The 24,976-nt window shown below is 46.3% G+C and overlaps 2 protein-coding genes across 6 annotated transcripts in view; one reads left to right on the top strand and one right to left on the bottom strand.

Annotated features, from left to right (window-relative positions):
• The window catches only part of KCTD15 (potassium channel tetramerization domain containing 15), a 46,997-nt gene extending 25,445 nt beyond the window's left edge, over positions 1-21,552 (top strand). For all 5 annotated transcript variants that reach the window (XM_021536692.3, XM_077786260.1, XM_077786262.1 and 2 more), the window contains exons 3-5: positions 4,385-4,529; positions 12,423-12,728; positions 17,827-21,552. In XM_021536692.3, the coding sequence (XP_021392367.1) occupies positions 4,385-4,529; positions 12,423-12,728; positions 17,827-17,982 (607 nt within the window). In that variant the 3' untranslated portion in view covers positions 17,983-21,552. The remainder of the gene's footprint in view (positions 1-4,384; positions 4,530-12,422; positions 12,729-17,826) is intronic.
• LOC110473819 (transcription initiation factor TFIID subunit 4) overlaps positions 21,254-24,976 on the bottom strand; it is a 146,214-nt gene continuing 142,491 nt past the window's right edge. Inside the window, exon 15 of the mRNA XM_031505873.2 lies at positions 21,254-23,025. Coding sequence (XP_031361733.1) covers positions 22,858-23,025 — 168 coding nt within the window. The 3' untranslated portion in view covers positions 21,254-22,857. The remainder of the gene's footprint in view (positions 23,026-24,976) is intronic.

Here is a 24,976-nt window from a genome sequence, read left to right as displayed (position 1 = left end):
CTTTTAGTGCAATATTGTGATAGAGAGTTTTACTTACGCTGTGTCACTGTGCTGGCCAGACCAGTGCACAGGGGACCACAGGACCACAGTGGCCCCCACAGCAGAGGGACCTGGGGGCCTCGGGGCCTCGTGGTGCCACAGCCCCACTTGCTGGTTGTCTCACAGGTCCCACAGAACTGGGTGGTCTTCTTAAGACCTCTGGAACCATATTTATTAGGAAATAACTTGTATTTTCTGTTAAAAATAAAGCTGTCAAGAAAATAGCTAAACTGGTCCAAACCAGAAAGCAAACTGCCCCCACCCCAAAAACTTTCTGTTCCAAAGTTCCATGAAACTCCCCAACAGCTGTGTGTGATGTGCAGAGCCACAGCTGTGCTCAGTGATGATCTTTGGGAAGACCAGAGGTGCTCTGGAGGGAGCCGGGGGTGCCAAAAGCCCTGTCTGCTTCTGAAATGGAGCTGGGAGAGTTGATGAAGGAGGTGGTGTGTCCTGAGCTCTGCTGTGGGGACTGACTGCCCTGCAGGCCCCCTCTGTGCTCCACAGGTGCTGCAGGGAGCCTGCAGGCTGGAAAATTGGTCACCAGGATTAAGAGGGGAGCAGCCTTCTGTAGGAACTTGCAGGAGCACAGGGCTTCTTTCCTTGCCCAAGAAACTAAGAAAAGAATTTACTGGCACTCTTGTCCTTGTGGGTTGGCTGTCTTTGTTGTTTGTTTTTAATCTAATAAAATAAGATCTTAATATCATGGTAAAATTGGTACAAAGCTACAAACTCACCCCTCGGCGTTTTGGCGAAACATTATTGAAAATGTAAAAGCCTGTAGCAGAAGCAACAGAAGCACAAAGAAACAAACAGTAGGAGTGGGATCAGCAGGGTCTGTTCTGGAGAGGCAGAGAAGTGCACCCGGGCAGGGCTCTGGGTGCCAGGCTGGAGCTGGATGCCAGGCAGTGGTGGCTCTGTGGCAGCTGGGGGCTGGGGTGGGCAGCACTGCAGAGCAGTGCAGAGCAGTGCAGAGCAGGCAGGTGGGAAGAGCACCTTGCTGGGAGGGCAGGAGCGAGCCAGGAGGAGGAAGAGGCACCTGGGAGGATCCGTGCTCTGGGCAGATGGTGTGAGCACGGCGGGACCCAGCCAGGGTGGTGGAGGCAGTGGAAAGACACGCTTGGCATCCTTAGGCTGGCAACTGCTGGAGTTGGTCCTGGCTCAGTCTGCTCCCTGTATGGAAATTAAATATTGGACACAGATTATACAAGTGCTTCTAAATTAGAAAGTGAAGCATCTCTTGCAGAAAGGTGGGATTGCTGAAGAAGTGTTTGTTGTTCAGACTCGCCCTTTGCTGCAGGATCCCAGTGCAGCTCTTTTTGCCTTGTCTCCCTTTCCCTGTGCCTCCTGCCTCTTCACCAGCATCACTGGAAGTACCATTCCTGCATGCCATAAGCAAGTGCCTCCTGAAAGTGCTGATTTGTCCACCAGTACAGTACTGGGTGCCATGATCACTCATAAAAATAACCATTTTCAGGGTGACTACTGCCCAGTCTGAGCTGCAGCAACTCCACATGACTTTTAACTCATGGCACATGGTGGGTCACTGGAGGGAGCAGCTTCCTGAGGCTGCCAGCCAGGCCAGTACCTTATTTCTGATTGACCATCAGCAAGTCTGTACAGTGCAAAGCCCTTCCTGTCCTCCTGCTCTTGCTGGCTTGTCAGCTCTGACAACCCAAGTGCATTTTGTCCCTGTGTGAGGCATTTTATTCTGGCCAGTGACCATCCATGGAGAGCTTCGTGTCCCGGTGCAGAGTGTGGAGCTACTCCTGGTCACTGAGCTCTTCCCACAGCTTCACACATGGTGAGCAATCCTGCCAGGAGCTGTCCATTTGAAGCTGCCATTTGAGTTCATTTTGTGCTCTCACAGCATTGCATTTTCTGAAGGACTTTTCCAGGTATGGTTTGAACTGGCGAGACGGGAGGAGCGGGAGCTCCTTCCACATGCAGCATTACAACATGCTGCAGTGAAGTTGGTTCTTGGAACGTAGCAGCCCCCTAAAATGTCAAATAAATCCTTAAACTATTCATCACTCTGTTTTTGGGGTGGCAGTTAAGTCTTTCAACACTCTGTGAGTTTCTTTCCCCAGCAGTAATTTTGCTGATGAAGAAATACAGCTCAGGGCACTCCACAAAGTGGAGCCTCAAAATTCATGTTTTGTTTTCATTACCAAAAAAATGCTTTATTACATTAAAGGGTGGCCCATTAAAATGTTGTACCCTGTCTTCTCTGCACCCTGTCGTTGTTGGCAAACCTTCCCCCGTGCCTGTGCAGAGCAGAGCAGCTTTGCTTCTGCAGACTCCACAGAGAAAGGGCAGCAGAGGAGAGGAGGGTTCAGTCACAGCTCAGCTTGTTCAGATGTAACATCTCAAAACTTCCAATAGCCATGCAAATTTACTCAGTAAATGTATGTACTGAACCTTAAGCTATCAGTGCTTCCTCTGCTTTCAGTGTATCCCAGCACAGCATACTGCCAAAGGAAATAATTAACTGTCTGGTTCCCGGAATAAAGTCTAATACTGTACAAAGCAGTATATTTAACTGTCTTGGGCAAAGGGTCCTAAAATAACAATAAAAAAGGACACAGTGAATTACAGGAGTCTTACTGAACCTTGTGATTATAAAAATTAAATGTTGCCAAGTGAACTGGATGGTATTTTCTGATACTGTAGGAACGCTGGAGCTTGGAGAAAACAGTAAATGTTATAATTAGGGTTTAGGAGAGCACTTGGTTATTCTCACAACTAACCCAGACTAGCTGTATGCTGGCATGGGCATGAGAGCAGGCAGTAAAACCTGGCGCTTCCTTAATTAAGAGGGCAAAAAGGTTTTTTAGCAAAATTCAGTGGAGACTTACCAAGTCCAGTTTTATTTATTATTTCCACATTTTATTTAGATATAAATGGTGCATTAATACATTTCCAACCATATTAGCAAGTTAGGCGAACAGAGCAAGGTGCAGCTGTGGCGCAGGGCCCAGGGCACGGGCAGGAGCAGCAGTGGGGCAGTGGGGCAGGGAACCTGCCCCTTCCTGCACCTGGGTGGCACCGGGATCACCTCCAGGGGCTGCCCACGCTGCTGGGCCTGGAAGCCTGGGGGTGCTGGGAGGAGGGAGGCAGCATTGGAGGCTGTGGCTGCAGCATTGGAGGCTGGCTGCAGCATTGGAGGCTGTGGCTACAGCATGCAGGGCTGTGGCTGCAGCATTGGAGGCTGGCTGCAGCATGCAGGGCTGTGGCTGCAGCATTCAGCAGCAGTGCTGGACACAGCCTGCAGCAAGGCTTGATGAGCTTGTTTTCCAGGGAAGGGGAGAGCCCTGCCCTGGTCTCAGCGAGGCACACGGGAGATTTCGTGGGGGATTTCGTGGGGGCTTTGAAGGGCCAGCTCGACAGTGAAATGCAGCCAGCTGTGGGATGGCCTCTCTGGGAAATGGAGGAGTCCTCAGTGGCAGGATTATTTAGGACTCGACTTTGAAAGATGAGACACTCCGCAGTTGGGAACAATGCTGCACTGTCAGAGAGATGGACTCAATTACTTAATAGGTCGTTGCTGTCTGTCTCCTGCATTTTCCCTTTCAAGAACATATATTCAGCTGGGTTATTTCTCATGGGAAGACAAAGCCTTGTGAGAGAAGGCAGGCATTTGGAAGGGAGAGGCTGGAGGAGCGGCAGCCAGGCAGATGCCTGGTTTGCTCTCCCTGCAGCAGACTCCTTGGGACTGGAAAACCTGGAATGGTGTAGCTGATGTGGTCCTGTGGTCCCCTAATGAGCTGATCCCCCGGTCTCACAGGTCTTGCTCCTGGTTTTTCCCCTCACAAAAGATTTGTCATGGTGCTCTCCCCCTGCCAGGCTCATCCCCAGGACTGCTGGTGGTGACGCTGTGGTCCCACAGGCTGTGGGGCTGCATGGGCCAGTGGATTCTGGTTTTCCAAAGCATTCTGCATTGGATGGACACTGCCAGGTCCACACAGCCCATCTCAGTGCCTGGGCAGCCTCTCCTGCAGCACAGAAAGCCTTGGGTGGCGTTTGATCAAATGCCAGCCAAGCTGGAGGCCGTCCCTGGAGCAGCCGCTTGGTTCCCTGCTGGGGGATGGAGGACAGGGATGTGTCCCAGCCGGGGACTCTGCTGTCACCTGGATCCCTCTGCCAGCCCTGGGCTGCTGCCCTGGCAGGGCCATGCCTGCCTGGCTGAGGGCAGCACGAGCCTGGTGCCAGGGCACCAAATTAGCATCCTGCATTACCTTATGCACGTTGAATTGATGCACCTAAATTGGTTGTTCTTAAGCCCCAAGGCTGTAATGAGATTTTGTCTCTTTTGCCCATTTCTTTTTTTTTCTTCTCTTTTTTTCAGAATAAGTCGTCTGTTTAATGGCACAGAGCCTATTGTCCTGGACAGTTTAAAACAACATTATTTCATTGATCGAGATGGGGAAATTTTCAGATATATATTAAGCTTCCTAAGGACATCTAAGCTACTGCTCCCAGATGACTTTAAGGTAAGGAAAGCTATAGTCTGCAATCTTTTTTCCTCCTGTTCTGTCATTTATTTTGGGGCAGGTTGGTTTGTATGCTTGACCTAAACACACTTAACTAAATGTTGCTGTTTATTTGTTAGGATTTTTAGTACTTGTGTATTACACCAGGGATGCTATTATTTAATAAATGGACCAGTGGTTGTCATGGATACCAAGAAAAGCTAAACAATGAAGCTTATAGCTAAATCAGTTTTTCTAAACTAATTGTATTTCCTCACATTTTTAGCTTATTTATCAGGGTATAACAACAATTAAGAAGCAACATCAGCAACTTCCACTTAGCAGGGTTTAATGCTCAGAATCTGAAAGAAATGTTTCAAATTTGATACATAGAGAACTTGAACTGTGTAAATATTTTTCTTGTTGGTATAAAAAAGAAAACCTTAAACAAGCCCATGAGGATTTGTGTTAGACAGAGCCAAAGCAAATACTTTGATTTCAGGACGTAATCTGCTCATAGTTAATGTCAAAATATTCTTGGGAGATGGAATTGACTGAGGGCTTTTTAAGGAACAGGACATGTTTTGTATGAAGTCATGGTGCTGGTTGCTTCTTTGCAGGCCCTGATTGTTTAAAGGTTCTCCTTTGGCCTTGTTTGTTTGGCTTTGTACTTAGGAAACTTCCAACATTGTCACCCTCTTGTATGAAAATTAGAAGACAAAAGTGTCGGAACTGTAGATGACAAGATTCAACAAAAACCCTTATTGCAGGATGAAATGATGAATAAATTGGGATGGCAGATGGGGATCTGCTCAGTTAGAGGATGCAGGGCATTGCTAGGAAGGAAAATTTCATTTTCTCTGAAATGCCATTTCACTTTGTTTTACTAGCTAGGCCACAGGATCACTTGGCCAGTTGTGACTGAGAGTCCAGAGTGGTGGTGGCTCTTGTTTTGGAGCAGAGCTGGTCCTCGTGCTGCCACTCAGCCATTGTCACCTGAGTTGGGAGGATTGTCATCTCTGACCCCCCGTGGGAGGGTCTGCAGCTCCAGTCTGGTTCTCAGGCAGGGGCAGGTTTTGGCAGTCCTGGTTTGAGTTCCAGCCCAGAAGGGCACTCCTGATGCTCCTGGTGAGTGGCAGATGAGCTGGAGAAGTGCCCTGTGGGATGGGAGCTAGCCAGAGGGATGAGGGCTGGGTGGGAGAAGACTCTGCAGGACGTGAGAGAAAACCTGTGTGTAGTTGTGAAGCTGAGGACCAGAGCAGTCCCAGGGGTTGTAGGATGGGTCATGGAAGGGGTGGATGGAGAAGAAGCCTTGAGTGCTGTGTCCAGCTCTGGCCCCTCAGTTAGGGAAGGACCTTGAGACACTCGAGCGTGTCCAGGAGGCAACAAGGCTGGTGAGGGGCTGGGAACAAGCCCTGTGAGGAATGGCTGAGGGAGCTGGGGGTGTTTAGCCTGGAGGAAAGGAGACTCAGAGGTGACCTTATCACTCTCTGCATCTCCCTGAAAGGTGGCTGTGCTCAGCTGGGCTCTTTCTCCAGGCAGCACTGACAGAACCAGAGGACACAGTCTCAGGCTACACCAAAGGAAATATAGAGGTTGGATGTTAAGAAAAAGTTTTTCATGGAAAGAGTGATAAAGTACTGGAATGATTGCCCGGGGAGGTGGTGGAGTCACCATCCCTGGATGTGTTTAACAAAGCCTGGATGTGGCACTGGGTGCCAGGGTTTAGTTGAGGTGTTGTGGCTGGATTGACTTGATGACCTTGAAGGTCTCTTCCAACCCAGTGACTCTGTGATTCTGTGAAGAGACGGTGTGAGAGAAGAGAGAAGTTGTTTGAGCTGATCATGCCTTGACCAGCATCCAGATTTCAGAGGTGCTCAGTCACAGAAGCAGCAGGATTTGGCTGGAGCCTGGAGGGGAGGGTGCCCGTGGGTGCCAGGGACTTGTCTGTGCAGTGAGCCTGGCTGGAGGCACGGGGGCTGGTGCTGTGCCCGCTGCTCCACACCATCCCTGTGCACAGGAATAACTGCATTTTACTTAGTTCCTCCCTGGGAGAGCTTTAGAGCAAACCCCAGGCTAATGAGGGCCCAAGAACAAAGCAAAGCATTGCTAGGTAGGGAGTAACTAAATCAAAATGCATAGAAGAATGCGCTGTAAAGCTGTATTAAAACTGCACTGTAAACGGATTTAACTTCACAGAAATCGTGTAATTTTGCCAGCATGATTAAAGTGACAGAAGACAATAATCAAAGGCAGCAAATGGAATCACTCAGTGTTTCTAAATGCAAAACTCTATTTAAGGTATAAAACCTGACAGCATTTCCAGTGAGACTTGCATTAAATGTTCTTTATGTCAAACAAAGCACTATCAAGTGTTTTGAATATTTATTAGTTTTTACCCCTTAATTTAATCAAGCAGTTTATTAGCCTCAAGGTTTAGCCAAGTTGCTTTTCAACTTGAATTGCTGCTCAGATGGTTATTTTGGAAAGTTTGGAATGTTAGTACCACACCAGCATTATTGTGTTTGCTATTTCAGTGTTGTTTTCAGACTAAGTTAACACTGAAATGCAGAGAAAGTGGGGTGTGTGTTCCGAGGCTAGTGATTCTTTATTATCAAGTCTGAGTGGTGTGTTTACAGTGAATATTAATTACACTTGCAACTACTACTAAGGCAGAACTTGAAAGTGTCTCCCAGGTCTTCCTGCTGAAAGTAGCACTCCTATGGTTGCTGCAGTTTTCCTGGGTTTGGGGGATGTTAAGCCACACGGAGTGTGCTGGGGGCTGAGTGTGTGGCTGGGCTCTGCTCTGCAGCCAGCCCATGCCAGGGGGCCAGCTCAGCTCTGCCCCTCTGCTGCTGGGGGCTGCTGCCACAGGAGCTGCTCCTCCTCTGGTGCCCCACTGCCCTGCCTTGATCTCCCCTGCCATCACAGGGGCTCCCCCAGCACGACCAGTCCCCCTCACTGTCCCTCCTACCTGCACGCACAGCCAGGAGCTGCCCTGCCTGCTTGTTTGAGACTGACTCCCTGCTCAGAGAGCAGCAAACAAAAACAGACATGGGCAACGTGTATATTGTTGTTCCCTCTCAAAGAGGGGAGGAGCACAAAGGCACAGGACATCTGAGTTTTATGGGGATTACAGAGATCACCTGTAGCACCAGAGTGACAGGGCCAGCGCTCTGATTTATTAATACAGTTACAAAATTTGTGTGCTTGCATCTCAAGTCTTCTCAAACTGACCTCAGAAAACAGTGCAGTTGTCATTGTAGAAGTGAGCAACTTTCTTTCATAGCCAGGAGTTAGATCTTCACAGCACTAAAAATATAAAAGAAACATTGAGTTAGGATGACAGTTTGTTGTTTCATGTAATAAAGAATAACAAGTGAAAAATGGACAGAAGGAGCCATTTCAGCCTGTTCAGGAGTCAACATTAGGTACAAAAATAGAGGATGTCTTTGGTTCTGAGAGAACAGCACCAGGTGTGTGGGACACATGGTCTCAGTCTGTGCTGGCTGTGCCTGGGCAGCAGATCTGTTCCAGCCCATTGGCACTGGCGTGGAAACAGCAGCACTGCTGGCCTGGAGGTCACACCTCCCACCTCCTCCCCAGGAAGATGTCACCCTTGTCATAGGTGCCTGCCAGAATTTAGCCCACTTGAAATCCACCACAGAAAAAGCTCTTCTATGGAACAAAAAGCAGAAAATTATTTTGTGAAAGGCAAAAGGCTGCAGCTTTGAAAGATCTGTTTATGTTTCCTATGAGATTAAATGTAGGCCAGAAGCTGTGTCTGGGGGAAGGCTGTGTGCACCCCCCCTACCTGTCTGCTCCCTTCTTCAAGTGCCCTGGCAGAACTTCCCACTAATTCCTGCAATAGCACAGGAAGCTGAAGGTCCATGGTAGCTATAAAGGCTTTTTGTGGTACTTTACAGAAAAATTAAAGGCTGTACTGGCTATCTGCCCTTTCAGGCTATCAAAGAGCACCCTGCTTGTGACTGCCACTGGTGGTGGGAATCACCTCCAGAGCAAAATGTATTCCTGAGCTAAACAGAAGCAGTTCCACTATCTGTGATAGTGCTTGGCTTTGGTACTGCTGTTAGGGAGCTGGGAGCACAGGGAAATGATGCTTGTAAGAAATGGGAGATGCATTAGTCCTGCAGGACAGGAACTCCTGGGTATTGTACAGAATCTGCTGGGGAATGCTGCCTGCTGCTCAGCACCACTGCCCTGCCAGCAGGCTGGGCCCTGAGAGAGGGAGGCTGCAGGTGCCCCTGTGCAGGGATCAGGGCTGCTGTGGGACAGAGCCGTGCCTGGAGCTCTGCCCAGTTTCACTGAACTCTGTGCCCCTGGCCACTGTGGCTACTCCCTGCCTGTGCCAGTGGGATGTGCCTCTCCTGGATGGGGCCAGGAAGATGCATGTCTGCATCTGCCTTTGGTAACTTATCAAAACTAACAGCATGGAATTGTCCTCATCAGCTCCTCTGGCACCTCCCTGGCAAGAGCTCTTGTGGGTTTAATTCTTCTGCTTTACATTTCTTATTAAACTTAAGTAATTCTTCAGGGTAGGATTTGATATCTGCAGTGCAAGGCTGGAAGTACCTATGCCAATATTACCTGGGCATCTCAAGCATTCAGTGCAGGTAGTCCAGAGCTGGGCTCTCCCAGACTGGTCAGGCAGAACTCTGAAGAATGAGTAAAACCTGAAGGAAAAAATTGTGGGCTTGGTGTGTAAAGCCCACGAGAGCCTGATCCCATGCTGTGAGCCACTCATTCTGTATTCCTGGCTCTGTGAAACCCTCTTCCCTCCCTAAACACACTGTCAGATTCCCTCAGGATGCCCCAGTCCCTCCCTGCAGAAAGGCAAATGCCCCATAAGAGGAGCCAGGGCAGTGCGGTGGGGTCACACAAGGTGTCCCTTCCCAGCCCTGTCACTGGTGGACACCAGTGGATTTCTCTTGCTACAGAAGACTCTTTTTTATCCCCTCCACTTGTTACTGTGCTACAGCACAACAAATTCCCCTTCCTGCCACTGCCTGACCATAGTGCCCTGATCTCTGAAATCACACCTCAGTTCCCAGGGCCTGCTACAGGGCCCTTCTTCAGGTGCACAACCCTTCCCATATTTGTGCTGAACCCAAGAGTGGAACAGACACAGGCATGAGAGATGAACCCCAGCACCGTGGCTCAGCCCAGGCTGGTGTAGCAGGTGCTCACTTTGTCCCACAGAGCATGTGATGCTCCAGCTCAGCCCTGATTTCCACACAGCCCCTGAAGTGTGGCTCTGTCATTCTGGGAACAGTAGTGGAAGAGCTGTTCCATTTGAAAGTAGGTTTTCTTCTCACAAAATGGTATCAGAATGTAAAATTTATCCTGTTCATTTTAGGGCAAAAGCTGTCAAGAGTCACTGAAAAGCTGCAGTTGCTGGGGTGGGCTGAGTTGGCTGTGGGAGAAGTAGGGGTGGTGTGATCTGGGTTTTGCTTGGTTTATGGCATTGCTTTTCTGGCCCGAGGGTGCAGGACCATTGAATGCTGTGATTCAGGATACTGTCAGGCTAGTCCAAAGCCAGGGAAGGCAGTCAGAGACTCTGTAATGTAATGGGCTTTGCATCCAGCCTCAGGAGCCTCATGCTGCTCTCTGCTCTCAAAAATGAATGCCTTGTTCTATCACTGTACCATCTCTTCCAGGTTTTACTGTTGAGTTTTCTTAGCACATATTCACGTGATTGATTTTACAAATAATACCTTATTTTATAGTGTCCATGAACCCAGATACTCTAAAACTGGTTTTTCAGGACCTACTGAAAACAGCAGATGACTTTCCATTGCCTTCAGAAAGGACTGGGTGCTCCACTCTACACCATTACATTTTTCCTTAGCATTGCATGTTTCCTGCTTGGAAAAGCAATCCATGGCACCAACAGATGCCAAGTGGACATTTGGCAGGCCACTGCACACACCTCTGTAGTGAACACAGTTCAGTGGTAGACTGTGCTGATTCAGCGTCCTGCACAGAGACTTCAGAAGTCTTTTTTTTATTTTGGCTACTAATCCCTGTAGGTTTAAACTGATGCCCTGTTCAGTTCCCAGGGAGCATCACTGGCGGACAGAGAAAAGCAGCAATGGTTCAGCAGAGTGCTGGTGTTGGGAAGGGTGAGAACACCTTCCATCAGAGGATCAGGCTTTGGGGCTGATGCTGTCTAACCTGAGCCCAGGTTGTGCAGGCAGCCTCCACAGCTCTTTGCCTGGCCTGTTCCCAGCACTGGTTGTTGGTTGTTTGCAGCATGCTCTCTGCATGATTTCTTCTTTAATCTTCTGTGTTTTCCATCTTCAGGCTGTCCTGTGAGAGTGTTTGTTGCCCTCATTTCTTCCCACTCGCTCTTATCCCTCTTCCTCTCTGCTCCTCTTATCCTCCAGTCCTTTTTTCTCTCTTAGCTGTCTGCACATTGTCCCAACCTCAGCAGACATCAAAGAGATGTAAAGGATTGGATGTCCCTTTTGTAAGTCGATCACCTTGCCCTGTCACTGTGAATATTCATGTGTCTCCAGGCTGCAGGCAGCCCTGGGGTGAAGGAGCACCTCCACTACCAGTGGGTCTGTGGTGCCAAATTTGAGCAGAGATAACTGCTTTGGTTCAGTAATACCCTGCAGCAGGAGATTTTACAGGTTAATTCCAAACCACTATGTAGAGTCACACCTTTTTGTGCTGCATGTTCATTGGCCTTTGATTTCCCCTCCTCCCCGAGTCCTGGGGCAGCAGCACACCCGTTATTTTTCATGTGATTTTGGTGCCCATTTCTTAATTGCTTCTTGTCCTATCATTCTTTCCAGGCCAAATGATCGCAGTCATTTCAGTCTTGATTTTTCTTGTCATTTATTTTTCATTATACTGGTGTGGAACTGGCCTTTGTCCCAGGTGTTGGCTTCCAGCACACCCCATAAAAGCACCTATGGTGCAGCATCCGGGTGTGTAAAGAGGTGCAGGAGCAGGGAAGGCAAAGGCAGGTCTCTGCAGGGAGGAGCTGAGCTCTTGGTGCTCCTCTTCCTCTCGGAGGCTGGGGGAGCAAAGCTCCCCTGGGGACCTTGTCCCTCTCCTCCTCATCTGGCTGGGGCTGGGGGGCTCAGCTGCCTCCTCGGGTCTGGGGGTGCTCACACCGCTGCCTCCGTGGACTCTCAGGTATTTCAGCTGAGGTGGGAACATCTGTCAGAATCTGATGAAACAGTCACTGAACTGGGAATTGGATCAAATTGGGAATTTGAATTGCCCAAAGCCCAAGTGAAGTGATGGACAAATGGCAGGGAAGAACGGCTTCTTTTCAGCCCTTGGAGCACACAGCTGAGCTCCCAGCCAGCAGGATGGTCACCACCTCTGTGTGATTTACCAGGCTCCAAAAGTACACTTGAAATACATGAATAGTCATAAACTGCAGGCAGCAGCTCAGCTGCTGTAGCTGTATTTCAGCCTCAGCAGAGGCAGGTGAGAAGTGAAGCTGAACTGACATCTCCATCTCCTAACGGGTGTGAGCGAAGCCTGAGATCTGCGCTGAGATCAGGAGTGGCCGAGGCCGCGAGTGAAGAGCAGGGCTTGGAACACGTTCTCTTACATCAGTGAGCTTTGTTTATTGCAGCCAGCTATTTTGATTTCTTAACCCAAGAGTGAAGCCTTCTGGCATTGAGCTTGTGGGATAATAAATGAAAGGATAATTCAGTGCAGTGGGAACTTCTCGCTCAGCTCAGACAATTCAACACCAGCACCGTGAGGTTTTCTGTGGAGGTGTACGTACGTGGGTACCTGTTGCCTTTGCTCTCTTGCTGACAATACATAAGCCTAAGTAGGTCAAACAGGAACAATACTCATTTTTAAAAGAGAACTATAAGCATTTCTAGTTTCTCTCTCTCCCTTTCATTTTTTTTTTTTTCCCAGGACTTTAATCTTTTATATGAAGAAGCAAAGTATTACCAGCTGCAGCCAATGATTAAGGAACTTGAGCGATGGAAACAAGAGAAAGAACAAAGGAAACATTTCCAGCCTTGTGACTGCTTGGTTGTAAGAGTGACTCCAGATCTGGGGGAGAGAATTGCATTGAGTGGGGAGAAGGCTTTGATAGAAGAGATCTTCCCGGAGACGGGGGATGTCATGTGCAACTCGGTGAACGCGGGCTGGAACCAGGACCCCACCCACGTTATCAGGTTTCCCTTGAACGGGTACTGCCGGCTGAACTCCGTGCAGGTAATGAACTTCTGCTCCGGCTCTGGGCTGCTTTTCTGCTATGCCTTCTTCAATTATATGCAAATTATTTGCTTCTGCCCAATTACTTTCAATGCTTATATTGCAAGGAAACATTTTTCTGCCTGGTGAGATCACAGTCTTTCAGGTTTTCCTAAGTCTAAGCAGAAAAATACATTTAGATTTTGTGTATGTTAGTGCCATGCTGGCCTCATAATGGTGTTATACTGATAAATGCTAATTTTTTTCATCAATGTATAGCCTTTGGCAGTTTTTTTTTCCCCTCCAAAGTGCCTCTAGGAAGAAAGAGAGAGTTCCAAAAACTACAAAAAAAATCTCCACACCATTTTATAGAAAATGCAACAATGTGTAAATGCATAATTTATGTCTCACTCATAATTAAATGATGGTGCCTGCGGGATGGACTTAAAAAAATTGATCTCTGCACTTTTTTTTTTTTTCAAAAGGATGTTCTATAAAAATTGCCCAGAGTATTTTAAACAAAAATGTATTTCATTTTATACTTGGAGTTTTGACATTAGGTTTAAAATTAAACATATGAAACAAAAGAAGATAACTGGACAGATAGGTGGATGGCAGCAGGAATAAATAGGTGGTCTGTGTTTAGGCAAGCAGGGCCATGTCTCAGGGATCTGCAGCAGAGCTGTGCTGCTGTGGCTGTCCTGGGGCTCTGGGGAGGAACCAGGTGCCCTTAACTTGGGCTTTCATTAACACGGGCAAGGCAGAGCTCTCGCTTTTCCTCTGTGTTCCTTTGCTCAGAATGCTCGTGCTGTGGGAAGGGAAATGAGCCTAGAGGGGAGTTACCATCCTCGGCAGATGGGCTGTGGCTGTGGGAAATGCCATGGCTGTCTTGATAAACCCTCTGGGCAAAAACCCATGGAAGGGCTGGTCCATGGGCCAGGCTGGCTGGGAAGGGAGGTGCAGCAGCAAGGGAGGACAAGACCCTGCAGTCTCCCAGGCTGCCAAGGGACATCTTCAGGAGAGTCCTGTGAGTGTGTAAAGGTGGGTGGAGGTAACAGTGACCCCCCTGCATGGGCAGCGTTCCCTGTGCCCCCTTGGCTGAAACCAGCCCAAACCCCGTGGGCTTGGGTGGGCTTTGGGTCAAGACCTCCCCCCCAGAGGTGTATTTGGTTGAACTTCAGCAGGCTGTGGTTAATTCTGCAGAGTCCTGAGCAGTTTCACAGTTGGCAGGGTTTGGGGTGGGTTTGGGGTGGGGGGTGCTCAGAGGCAGCTCTGTTTTTGGCAGTGGCACAGGGAGGTGTCCCCGGTGCTGTGCTGGGAGGAGGGAGCAGTTCAGCTGGGCTGAGTGGCTGGGGAGAGATTTGTGTCCCAGCCACGCTGCCCAGGGACCCTCTGAGGTCACACAGGGCATGAGAGGAGCTGAAGCCATAAAGGGTCGTGGTGGGCAGCTCAGCTGTGCCTGGCAGAGCTCTGGGTGCCCACATGGTTGAGCACTCAGCTCTTCTATCCAGTGCTGTGGCTCCTGGGATACATCTGCTATATGTGTACTAAAAGCTGAACACTAATTACTGTTATTATTTGAATGTGTTTTGAATTCAGTCAAAATTCAGACAGAATCAAAGGGTCTCTTTACAAGTTCATGTTGTGGAAAAAATTTCTGTCAAAGAGTCTACAGTATAAGTAATCCTGTTAAATTACATCATTTTACTAAATTACATCATTTTACTATATAATTAATAGAAAGTGTTTTCAGACACTTTCTGGAAAATGATGCATTTCTGAGACCAAAGGCTGATGAATTCAGCAGCTAATTAGCATTGGCTCTGATGAACTCTGGTCAGCACACAGGCACTGCTCTTCCCCCTCCAAGGATTTTTTGGCAAAACAATATTAAGTCAGAAGTTGGAAGTACAGTGAGGCAAATGCACAGACTTAAGGGAAATGGGTAGTGGTTGGAAGAGCAGAATTTCTTGCAAAGAATCCCAAAGAGCAACACAGGAAGCCTGTTTGCTGTTTGCTCAGGTGATACATTATTTCTGCCTTCCTATGCTCTGGTCAATGTATTTGGTAGCACAGTTGCAATATTTATACTTCTTTTTCTATATTTGAAAAATATTGTCATTACATGCTTTATATCAAGAATTGTGTATATAAAACAAAGAACATCAACACCTAATGGGCAAAAAAATAATACAGTAACTCTTAATTGTACACCCATTTGTAATTATATATAGGTGTAGGTTTTTCCAACTCCTTGCAATAGGTTCTGGTGGGAGAAATGGATTTACCTTAGAGAAAATTCTGTGATGCTTGTGAATGTTGAACATTAAGTCTTCATAATTAAGAACGTATTTGTTAATATTCTGCACAATTTAAATGAAGGGAACAGGTTTCCATTTGGAAAACCTCCCAACAAAATCAGATGTGCTTGGAATATTGGAAGACAGCATATATTAAATCCAAGCACAAATCCTCTATTTAATAATGTGCATGTGGCCCTGTACATGGGAGAGTACAGCTGAGACTCGTTTTTGGCATATTCTCTTTGGAGATTTTTAACAAAGTAGCAGAGATGGTCACTGCTTCCTCCGTGTTTGTATCTTACCTTCAGAAGAAATAAAGTGTATAGAGTCAAACTATATCCCATTCTCTAAATGGGATTTAAACCTGTCCATGTTCAAAATGCTGTTCAGTCTCATGCATGGAAACACTGAAAGGAGCCTTTCTCCCTAGACCTGAGCTCAGCCTCATCCCAGTGACACTTAAAAGTGCAGTATTTCAACATCCTCAGCACTGCATACAGCACCTGGCCTGTTCTGTTTCTTGCTGAGAAGACTGATGATCCTGAGGATTTTACCACCAGGCTGTAGCCTGCAGTCTGGTCCTTCCAGAGAGGCTGAGCAAAAAGGAATGGCTTTGTTGGCACGGTGCTCTGAGGTGCAGTGTCTGTCTGGACTGGGAGTTTGCAGAGAGAGGCTCTGTAGAAATGAATCATCTGCTAACATCCAGCTTTCCATAGCTTTGGTCTGAGGCAAGCCAAAGGCACCCCCCCCTGCTTGTTTTGTCTTAGAAGCAAATTGATTTAAAAAACTTTTTAGCAAGGATTTTGAAGTCCCATCTCTCTCAGAAATCTTACCTGCCAATCCTCTGTTCCACTATCCAGTTCAGTTGGAGAAGCCTCTTTTCCCATGGCTGGATTGTCTCTCATCGTCATCCTGTCAGGGCTAGGAGCAGTGATCATACAGGCAGAGTATACTCCAGCCTGTGAAACAGCTGATGTCTTATTCCTCCTTCAGTCTCAGACTCCTCCTGCCTTCCCCTCTGAGGAGGAACAATGTTGGTGTCTGCACCCATTTCTGTCCTGCAGGCCCCATTCAGCCTGGGTGAATAAGAGGGATGAAAGCTTTCTTTCTCTGTCTTAACTGCATTTTATTAACCCACTCTCCTGCCTCTTCCTTTTCTTCTCTCCCACTTCATTTTTCTTCCATACTCTGGTGTGCTTTCTTGATCTTTCAGTTCTACTACTTTCTTGCAGTGTATGTAAAAATCAGGGCAAAAGTCAGAGAGATTTGGCAGATGTGGCTTTCTGAGAATGTTAAGTTCCTGTGTCCCAGGGCCAGGCAGAACTCCTCAGGCAAAGCTCTGCTGGAACAGCCTCTTTCCTTTGCCCGTCCTTAGAGCCAGGGTAGCAAGAGAAAAACGTTTTAGTTAGCCCTGAAAGCCAAACCCTGGATTAAATGCAGATGCACAACACAGGCAGCCCCTAAGGAGGGATCGAATGGATTACAGGCAGCAAATGCTGCTGCCATGGTCTGCATTGCACTGGGACACCACCTTGGACACAGCTGTGCTTCCAAAATCACGTTCCTGGAAAAAGCAAAGCCAACACTCAGAAATGATGCACTGAGCAAAGCACGGTGGCTCTGCTGGGGCTGTGTGAGGGCAGGGGCAGTGCTCACAGCAAACTGAACACAGACCAAACTCCTTCTAGAACCTAAGCCCAGGAAGGTACAAGCTGACTCTGTCTGGAGGTGGATGTGTTGCTTAGAGACTTCTCTAGGATGAAGAGTAGTTTGTAAAGGGCTTGGTCCAGGTTGCTGTGTGTTCAGCACGGTGCTGGTGCTGCTGTGAGCAGGATCCTTGGGTTTAATAAACTGTGGGGTCACTTCCCTGTTCCTCATGCTGCCACAGTGGGAGCCACACTTTGGGTGAGGCTCTTGAAGAACAGCACAGGCTTTTATCAGCAGAGAAAAACACAGCAACCATTTTTCCAGGCTGCTGCCGAGGACTCAGGAGAGCCTCAGCGGGTCCTGCGTTGTGATCTGCCCAAGGTGGATCTGGCATCTGCCCTCACCTGGCTCTGGGAGAATCCTGGTGTGTCCTGCTCTGCTGGGAAGCTGAATATCAACACAAGCACGCCTGTGGAAAACAGCCCTGTTCCCAGTGCCAGGATCAGTATATCCTGGGGAAATGGGCTGTGTGATAGTCACAGAAATTAAAGTTGCCTCTGGGTTCCTTAAATTCGTGCATCTAAATTACACCAACTTTTCTTTAGGAGGAGAAAAAGAAAATACATATTTGGGCAGTACATAACCTCTTTCTTGGGCCAGAACAAGTCCTGGCTCTGCATCCTGTTCCTGCTATGCTTTGCTCCCTTCCAGCGAGGGCAAACAGCTGTGATTGCCACAAAGATCTGGTGGATGTGTCATTTGAACTCCTAATACATTTTCAGCTGCCAAGGAAGAGCTTCTCAGCACCCCCCGCTGCCTCAGACTGTTCATATTACTAATGAGTAATTGGCACTTTTTACTAGAACTTAAATCTGATGTTGCTTTCTATAAGGAATGAGATTTTAAGTCCAGTATTTTACTATATAATGTATTAAGCTGCAGAGTGCTTATTTCTTTGATTAATTTTTGTTTTCTAGAGAGGTTTGCTGAGAGCAAGACTTTAATCACAGTATAGTCATTTAACAATAAGTTATAGAATTATAGTCGAATAATATTCATTCAATGAGAACTGAAAAGACTAAATCCATCATTTAGATCTGGTGCTTCCGAATGCTTTTATCACTAAAATTTGCTAAATATTAATCTGATTTTTTCCCTCCACATTGCAGGTGCTCGAAAGATTATTTCAGAAGGGATTTAACGTGGCAGCTTCCTGTGGTGGTGGGGTGGATTCCTCCCAGTTCAGCGAATACGTGCTGTGTCGTGAAGACAGACGACCACAACCCACCCCAACAATCAGAATAAAACAGGAGCCCCTGGACTAGACCCTCCCCGTGCCCCCTTTGTAACCGTAGAAGTGTTTAATAGTCCCTTATGTGAAACACTAAGGATTTGCAAAACAGTATTAGCAAAGAGATTTGGACTTTACGTTGCCCATTAGTGGTATTCTGAAACTACCTGTCACATAGCCAGCCATGGAACGCGTTTGGAAACCGGTTGTCTGTCGTTCACGGTGGAGTTCCTGAGCACACCCAGCGTGGCAGGGCTGGGATGGACTCTGGGCTGACCAGCAGTGGTGTGGAACAGGCAAAGCTTTGGAAACTCTGGCCCTGGACTGGACTTCTGCAGCAAGAGCCATGGAAGCAGTGGAACCGACCAGCAGGAGCCCAGGGACACCCCAGAGCTGCGCTGTGGGGACGGGGCCGTCTGCGGGAGGAAGAACCCCAAAAACTGCACTGAGAACCTTCCCTGACCTGCCCCGCCTCCGTATCAGATGTGCTTCACACCCCAGCATCACAGTCACCTGGTGATAGCACTCACCCACATGAGCAAATGGCTTATTTTTATACTACATTTCCAGCTGAGGTCTCTCTCTGTGAACAGGATCCAGAACCAGAAAAGGACTGATTCACAGTCACTGGTGCTCAGTACTTAAACCCCCCCCAAACCAAACCAAACAAGTGACAAGAAATTAGACAGGCCCATTTATGGCAATATATGCAACAATAGGGATCTGGAAGCACAAAATAAAATGCCATCCACCATCACACCCCATGAGGAGCTGTAGCTCTTTTAAGGCCAACCTTATTTTGACACAACAGCTGTTAAGTTTTGCATCATCAAAGAAGCGTCATTCTACCAAACAAGCCACCCCCTGTTAATCATTTACTAACCATGTTAGAAGCCCACATTTAGCAGGAAAAGTTTAAAGAATTTTGGACAAGCCCATTCTTTATGGGTCTGGAATTCTTGCAAAGAGTTGTTAAAACCCTGTATTGCCATTGCCAGATGAAAGCAGGCCGCCTTCAGTTTAAGTTGCTTTATTATTTTAAATTATTATTAAAATTTGTATTCTGTAGCTGCCCTCTATCTGGGTAACTTTCTCTGTAACAAAGTCAGGGGTCTGTCTGCAGGAGGGTCCTGCTTCTGCCAGGACTTGGCACTGACTCACAGGGCTTTTTAACTCAGGAGACAGCACCATGTTTGCAGGTGCAAGACTATAAATAGCATTCTGCTAAATCCTGTTTATTGCTCTTAAGCATGATTGGGTCCTCAATCACTAATCCATGTGTTAATCACAATTTAGTTTCTCCCACATTAATTTATAGAATACTGTTGCAGATGATGAATTTTAATTAAACTCTTTTTAGATGCATAAATATAGCCAATGGAACAAGGGACAGAGTATTAAGTGGTCAACAGTTCTTAATGCAAATTGATTGCAATCAGGCAAAATTTAAGTCACGTTTAAGACTAGTATTTTCAAAAGCAATGAGCTGTACTGACTATCCAAGGTAAAATCCAGGCAGGGGTCTAATTTTTGGAAAAGGGCTGGATACCTGTCCATGGAAAATCAGACCTCTGCAGGTTTTCTCACCTTGGTCACCCAACTCAGAAATCTCTAATGGCAATCCTGGCCGGTTGGTCTGCTACCTTAGCAGAACAGTTGAGCAAATCTGTCTACTTTAAGAGTTGTAAAGTTATTTTATTTTGTGGTTTTATACTTGTACGACATTCTAAAGTTGCTAGGCATTGCCATATTTGAATATATGGCACAACATTCACCTTTGTATGTAAGATATCTGTAGAATTGTATATTATACATTTAATATTGTAAAGAACTTAACGTATAATTGTCATGTATTTGTGTATGCACATTTCTTATACAGTACTTCATGCCATAAACATTTCTGTAAAGTAAATGAACAAAAACAAGCACGTAGGGTGGAACACTCACTGTATCTCCCATGTTGTTTGAAAGAGGTGAGAATTTTTGATTGCGTCTTCTCCAGCCCTTTGCTCCATTCAGCTTGATGTAGCCACGTCTTACAAAAAGAAGTGTTTTATTTATTACTTTCATACCTTTAAGTCCAAAGTATCCCTCAATAGTCTATTCAGGTTCTTGTTTTTATCCTGTATCCACTCCTGCCCTGCCCTCTGGCACGGGGTGAGCTGAGCACTCCTGGCAGCACACCCTGTCCAGTTCTTACCTCTCAGCCAGGGAATAAAGGTGATATTCTGATATTCCATCCCAGGGGCCTGCTCCTGCCCCTGGTGCTCTCCCCAGGCAGCTCTGGGGAGCGCAGACTGGGATGGTGCTTTTACACATCTGTGGAACGTTGGAAGTATTTGTGGTTGGTTGGTTGCTTGGTTGGTTTTTCCTCAGTTTGGTGTTTACTGTATTTTTTTATGGCTCAATAAAGCAGCTCCCGTAGTTGGGGCAGCTTTGCTGAGGTGGCATTGGAAAGGGTTCCAGGCTGCGCCAGCCGAGTTAAATGTGAACTTGAGATGGAAAGTTTAAACCATGACATTACAGCATTGACTGCAAAACAGCACAAAGGCTAGGAAGACATGTGGAAACAATCACTTTCTTAGAAGAAATATGCCTTTAAAGAAAGAAAAAGTTAAGCTAGGACGTGTTCTTTTAGTTAGTAACTTCAGGTCACTTATTTAAAGATTATTACAGTTTCATTTATATATTTTTTACTTATTTCCCTGTATTTTTAGGCACCAATATCAACAAAACACTGATTTGAATATCTACTTCTGGCCTTAAACCACAGCAACATAACTTAATGAAGAACATTGCTCAGCATCACCGAGATGTTTTAAAGTGAAGCTGTGGTGTGCAGCCAGCCCACGTTTGCGTGGCCAAGGCCAAGAAGCAAAGCACAGCCTGGTGTTTCCCTGATGCCACTGAGCAGAACTGTTCTGAGTCGCTGTTGCTGAGCACTGGCCCCGTGCTGGACCAGCACGAGCCTCCACGAGCACTTTGTGTCCAGGCTGTCCCAGCTCAGTGGCAGCAGAGAGTGAGGGAATGTTCTGTTGTGCTTGCTGGGCTCCTGGCTCAGAGAGCCACTGCTGAGTGCATCCATTCTCTCTACTGATGGCACCGAGGTTTGTTGACAATTTTATTAGATGTTTCACAAAGGATAAGAATCAGCACAACAAAACATTGAAGTTTTTGGTTTTAATATTTGTTTGTGGGTATTCTGTTAATATTTTAATGCAAAATGTTTCTGACCAGTGCTTAAGAACTACAAGACAATGTGAAATTCATGTTTGATAAATTAATACTGTATGTCACTCGATGTGTTACTTTAGTAAATTGTTTTATTTCTTTACAAAATAAGTACAAATAAGGGAGTATGTTTTCACACAAATTGGGGGTATTTACCAGTATGTACAGAAATCATCAAAATAACGTAACTCTAATAAACACAAGGCCTTTATAAACAATATGTACAAATTATCAATACATTTAAAACATAACTTTACACGTCCTGGCCTTAAATACCTTATGAATAATCTTTTGGCTAAATAGCAGCAGTATAAATTTTCTTCTGCTTTTCATAAACCTTAAAAAATAATTAAAACCTTTGTTTTTAAAACTATTGGACAAATAGTTCTATTTGTGCTTTCGCTATGGTTTCCCATCAAAAAAAATATTGCCTCAAAAAAGTGGCAAGCATAACATAGTAAAAATGGAGAAGATAAATAAGCAAATGCCTCCCTTGTGGTACTGTAACACTGCTGACTGCAGCACAGCTCGTGCACCCTGCCTGTTCGTGCCCCACTCGATCCCCATTTCTCAGACTCACACCAGCCTCGCTCGGCTTCGTGTGGGCCCAAATTCTGCTTCAGCAAAGCATGTAAAAGGCATTCACCCCACCTTTAGGTACTTACAGCTGCTCCTCATGCTTAAAGCCACGTGCCTGCTCAGGAGCCTCTCTGGCTGGAGCCGTGGTCCAGCACCCAAGGCAGAGGTGTCCTCGCTCCAGGTGCCACTGGGCTCACTGCTCTCCCCACTCCAGGAGTGGAAGCGGCCCCCAAAAACCTTTACAGCAACTTTAAAAATCCATATAGAATACTCTCAAATCTTTACCCAACAATATTCTCTTTTAAAACCACATTAAACCATACTATTTGCAATAAATAAATTAACATTTACTTTTAGAAAATAAAACCCAACTTTGAATCTCCTTACTAACCAGCTGCTACAAATGCGCAAAAGGTTGATGAGATTTAGAAAACAACTGGAAGCAAGTCAAGGTAACTCAGCTGAGAGCCTGCACACACATTTCATACACTTAAGATTTGGTTCAGCAAATGGCTCGGGAAATGAGCTGTGCAGTAAAAGCAAAAATCCTAAATATAAAATTTGTGGGAGTGTGCAGTGGCTAGTCTCTTGGCTGTGCAAAAAATTGCCATTACAACTAAGTTAAATAGCAACTGGTATCGCCATGGTTAGTGAGACAGTGCTAGGAAACTGAAAACAAAACAAGTCCAGCATGAGGAGGAACACTCAGGTGAACACCAAGGCTGGGACCCACTCCTGTGAACCTGTCCCACGCCTGGCCAGGAGATGGTTTAGTGAGCCATTGCATTTGTGTAACTTCAACACCAGCTGCTTCAGCCTTACCTAAAATGGCCAGATGGAGCAAGAGTTTGATGTTGATTTTATTTGCGGAGTTAACATTTTAAAACCTTTTGCACATTTTTTGTGGTGTATATATATATATATATATATATATATATATATATATATATCTCTAAAGGGAATTTATTGCATGTGTCTGACAATTTTACAAAACAAAATTACTGGAACATTGACTTCTGAAAAAAATAGAAGGCACATTAAAATGACAGCTTTCAAAGCAAGTTGAGCTTCTGTGGAGCAATCAGTAGGACTGTTGGCTTTATTTAAGCAGAGCTCGGTAGAGCAGGAGGGAACGGCTCATTTGTCGCTCGTGTTCCATGTAGAAGATGAAGTCCCTGAGGTTGACTCGTGTGATTTTCTGCCGGGGGTACTGCCGGGGCGAGGCCGTGCCCAGCCCGGCCGGGCTGCCCCCGCACACCCCCACGCCCTGCAAGAGAGCACAGCACAGCTGAGTCCTGCAGCAGCCAGGCTGCAGCACCCTGCCGGGCAGCTTCAGGGCCACCACGGCTCCTTCTCAGCACAGAAATTACAGCACGGGTCTACTGCTGCTTTTCTGTTCTTCTGAGTCTCAGCGAGTTGTCCTGAGTAAGGCCTCGAGTGCAAACACGTGAGGCTAAACCTTGCTCGCTTACAACTCGGGACAAATCCATCCTGCTACATTCACTGGAGACGTATTTGACCAGTTTAAATTGAGGGACAAAACGATTTTCAGCAGATAAAGTCGTTAATATATGAAATGTGTGCATGATCCTGCTGCTCATCATGGACTGGGAGCAGTGAGTGGAATATGGGAGTCCCCACAGGGACCCCAGTTCTCTCCTCTGTGTCTGCTGAAGAGGAGGGCTCCGTGCAGGGAGATACTCAGCAAACAATCAAAAAATTAAATGGAAAAATCACAAAGACTCAGACACTGTGTGATCATAAACACAAACATTAGCATACTTGTTTTGAAAGCTATGTTAAATAATTATATTTTTTTAACTGGTTCATTGATACTGAATTACTGAATACCTCATCCTGGCTTTGTATATAGAGAGAAAATTCTTATACTGGGACAGAGAACACTGTGATCTGAATATTTAGAAAAGGAAAGGACATAATTACAGCCTCTGCAGTCTCATGGAGTTTAAACTGAAACCTGATGCATACACATGTTGTTTTTTCATCCATAGCAGTCAATTGTTTTTGTTAATTCCAATTGGTTTGTAGCAAAATAAGTGTTCTAACTTAGAAAAATAGGTTTTAACCTCTGAAAAGATTTAAGCTATTTTTCAAACCTCTTAAGACATGTGGTAAAATTTTCTATACTTTTAATATCTCATATTTACTTACTGCTGCTCAAACCTACCTTTCTTTCCCCAGGAGATACTTATTCTAGGATCTTGACCCCAGACATTAAGAATGGAGTTAAGGGTAATTTTACTACTGAAAAGTTGTAGGGAAAACACAAATGGTCTGCTGAGAGCAAGGCATGGCACTGTTCCCCTCTGTCCACCACAGTCAGTCTGACTCCTTGCAGAACTTTGTGTTATTTCTCCCATTCCTGCTGATTCAATTACAGCAGTGAGCAAATCCTGCTCTGTGCCCACAAACCCCAAGGAGTGCAGTGAATGTGGCTCAGCTCGCAGGGAAGAGAGGGAGAAGCCCACAACCTCTGGGCACCTGGGGCGTTTGAGCCAAGGGATTCTGCTCTCCAGCATGGAGCAGTTTTGTTAATTAATTGATGAGCCCTGAACCTCACTGCTCACAGGAAATGCAGCTGCAAGGGCTGCTCATCCACGCTGCAGCCGGACACGTGCCCAGTGCACAATCCATGGATTCAGCAGTGCTTCGAGTTCAGACCTTACCCCAAGAAACACTTTGCATTCCTAAAAGCAACCAAATCATTTAAACTCTTCCTCTCTGTCTTCTACAAGTTGGAACACCTTGAGCTGCCTCTCACTGCACTCTGCCAGGGCTGTGCCCACTGTTTCTAAGTCCTTAAGAAACCACTGTGTGTGTATTTATTTTAAATCAAACTGACTCAAAAAATACTTCTCCTTCTTCTCTGTTCCCCCCATGCTGCATCTCTTCCCTGCCCACAGCAGTAATTTCAGATTCATCCTGACCACAGGACCTGTGAGAAATACATTTGAAAGGAATGTGGCCACCTAAAACTCATTGGAAACCACGTCCATAGCACTCCAGAGCATCCCACACACACTTACCAAAGAGAGAAAAGCTGCATTATTTAAAAAAAAAAATCTCTATACAAAACTATTTCTTTAATCAGTTGAGTTACATTTACAGCAAGGAACTGCTCTCTACTTAGACACAGCAGCTGGAATTAAGATGTGTCAAGTCATATTCACTGCATTTATCACTAGAGATACTGAACT

Source organism: Lonchura striata, chromosome 13 (genome assembly GCF_046129695.1).
Source record: "Lonchura striata isolate bLonStr1 chromosome 13, bLonStr1.mat, whole genome shotgun sequence".
In the NCBI taxonomy this organism is placed as follows: Eukaryota; Metazoa; Chordata; class Aves; order Passeriformes; family Estrildidae; genus Lonchura; species Lonchura striata.
The sequence above is the reverse complement of the archived record's forward strand: the minus strand, read 5'-3'. Positions and strand labels throughout refer to the sequence as shown.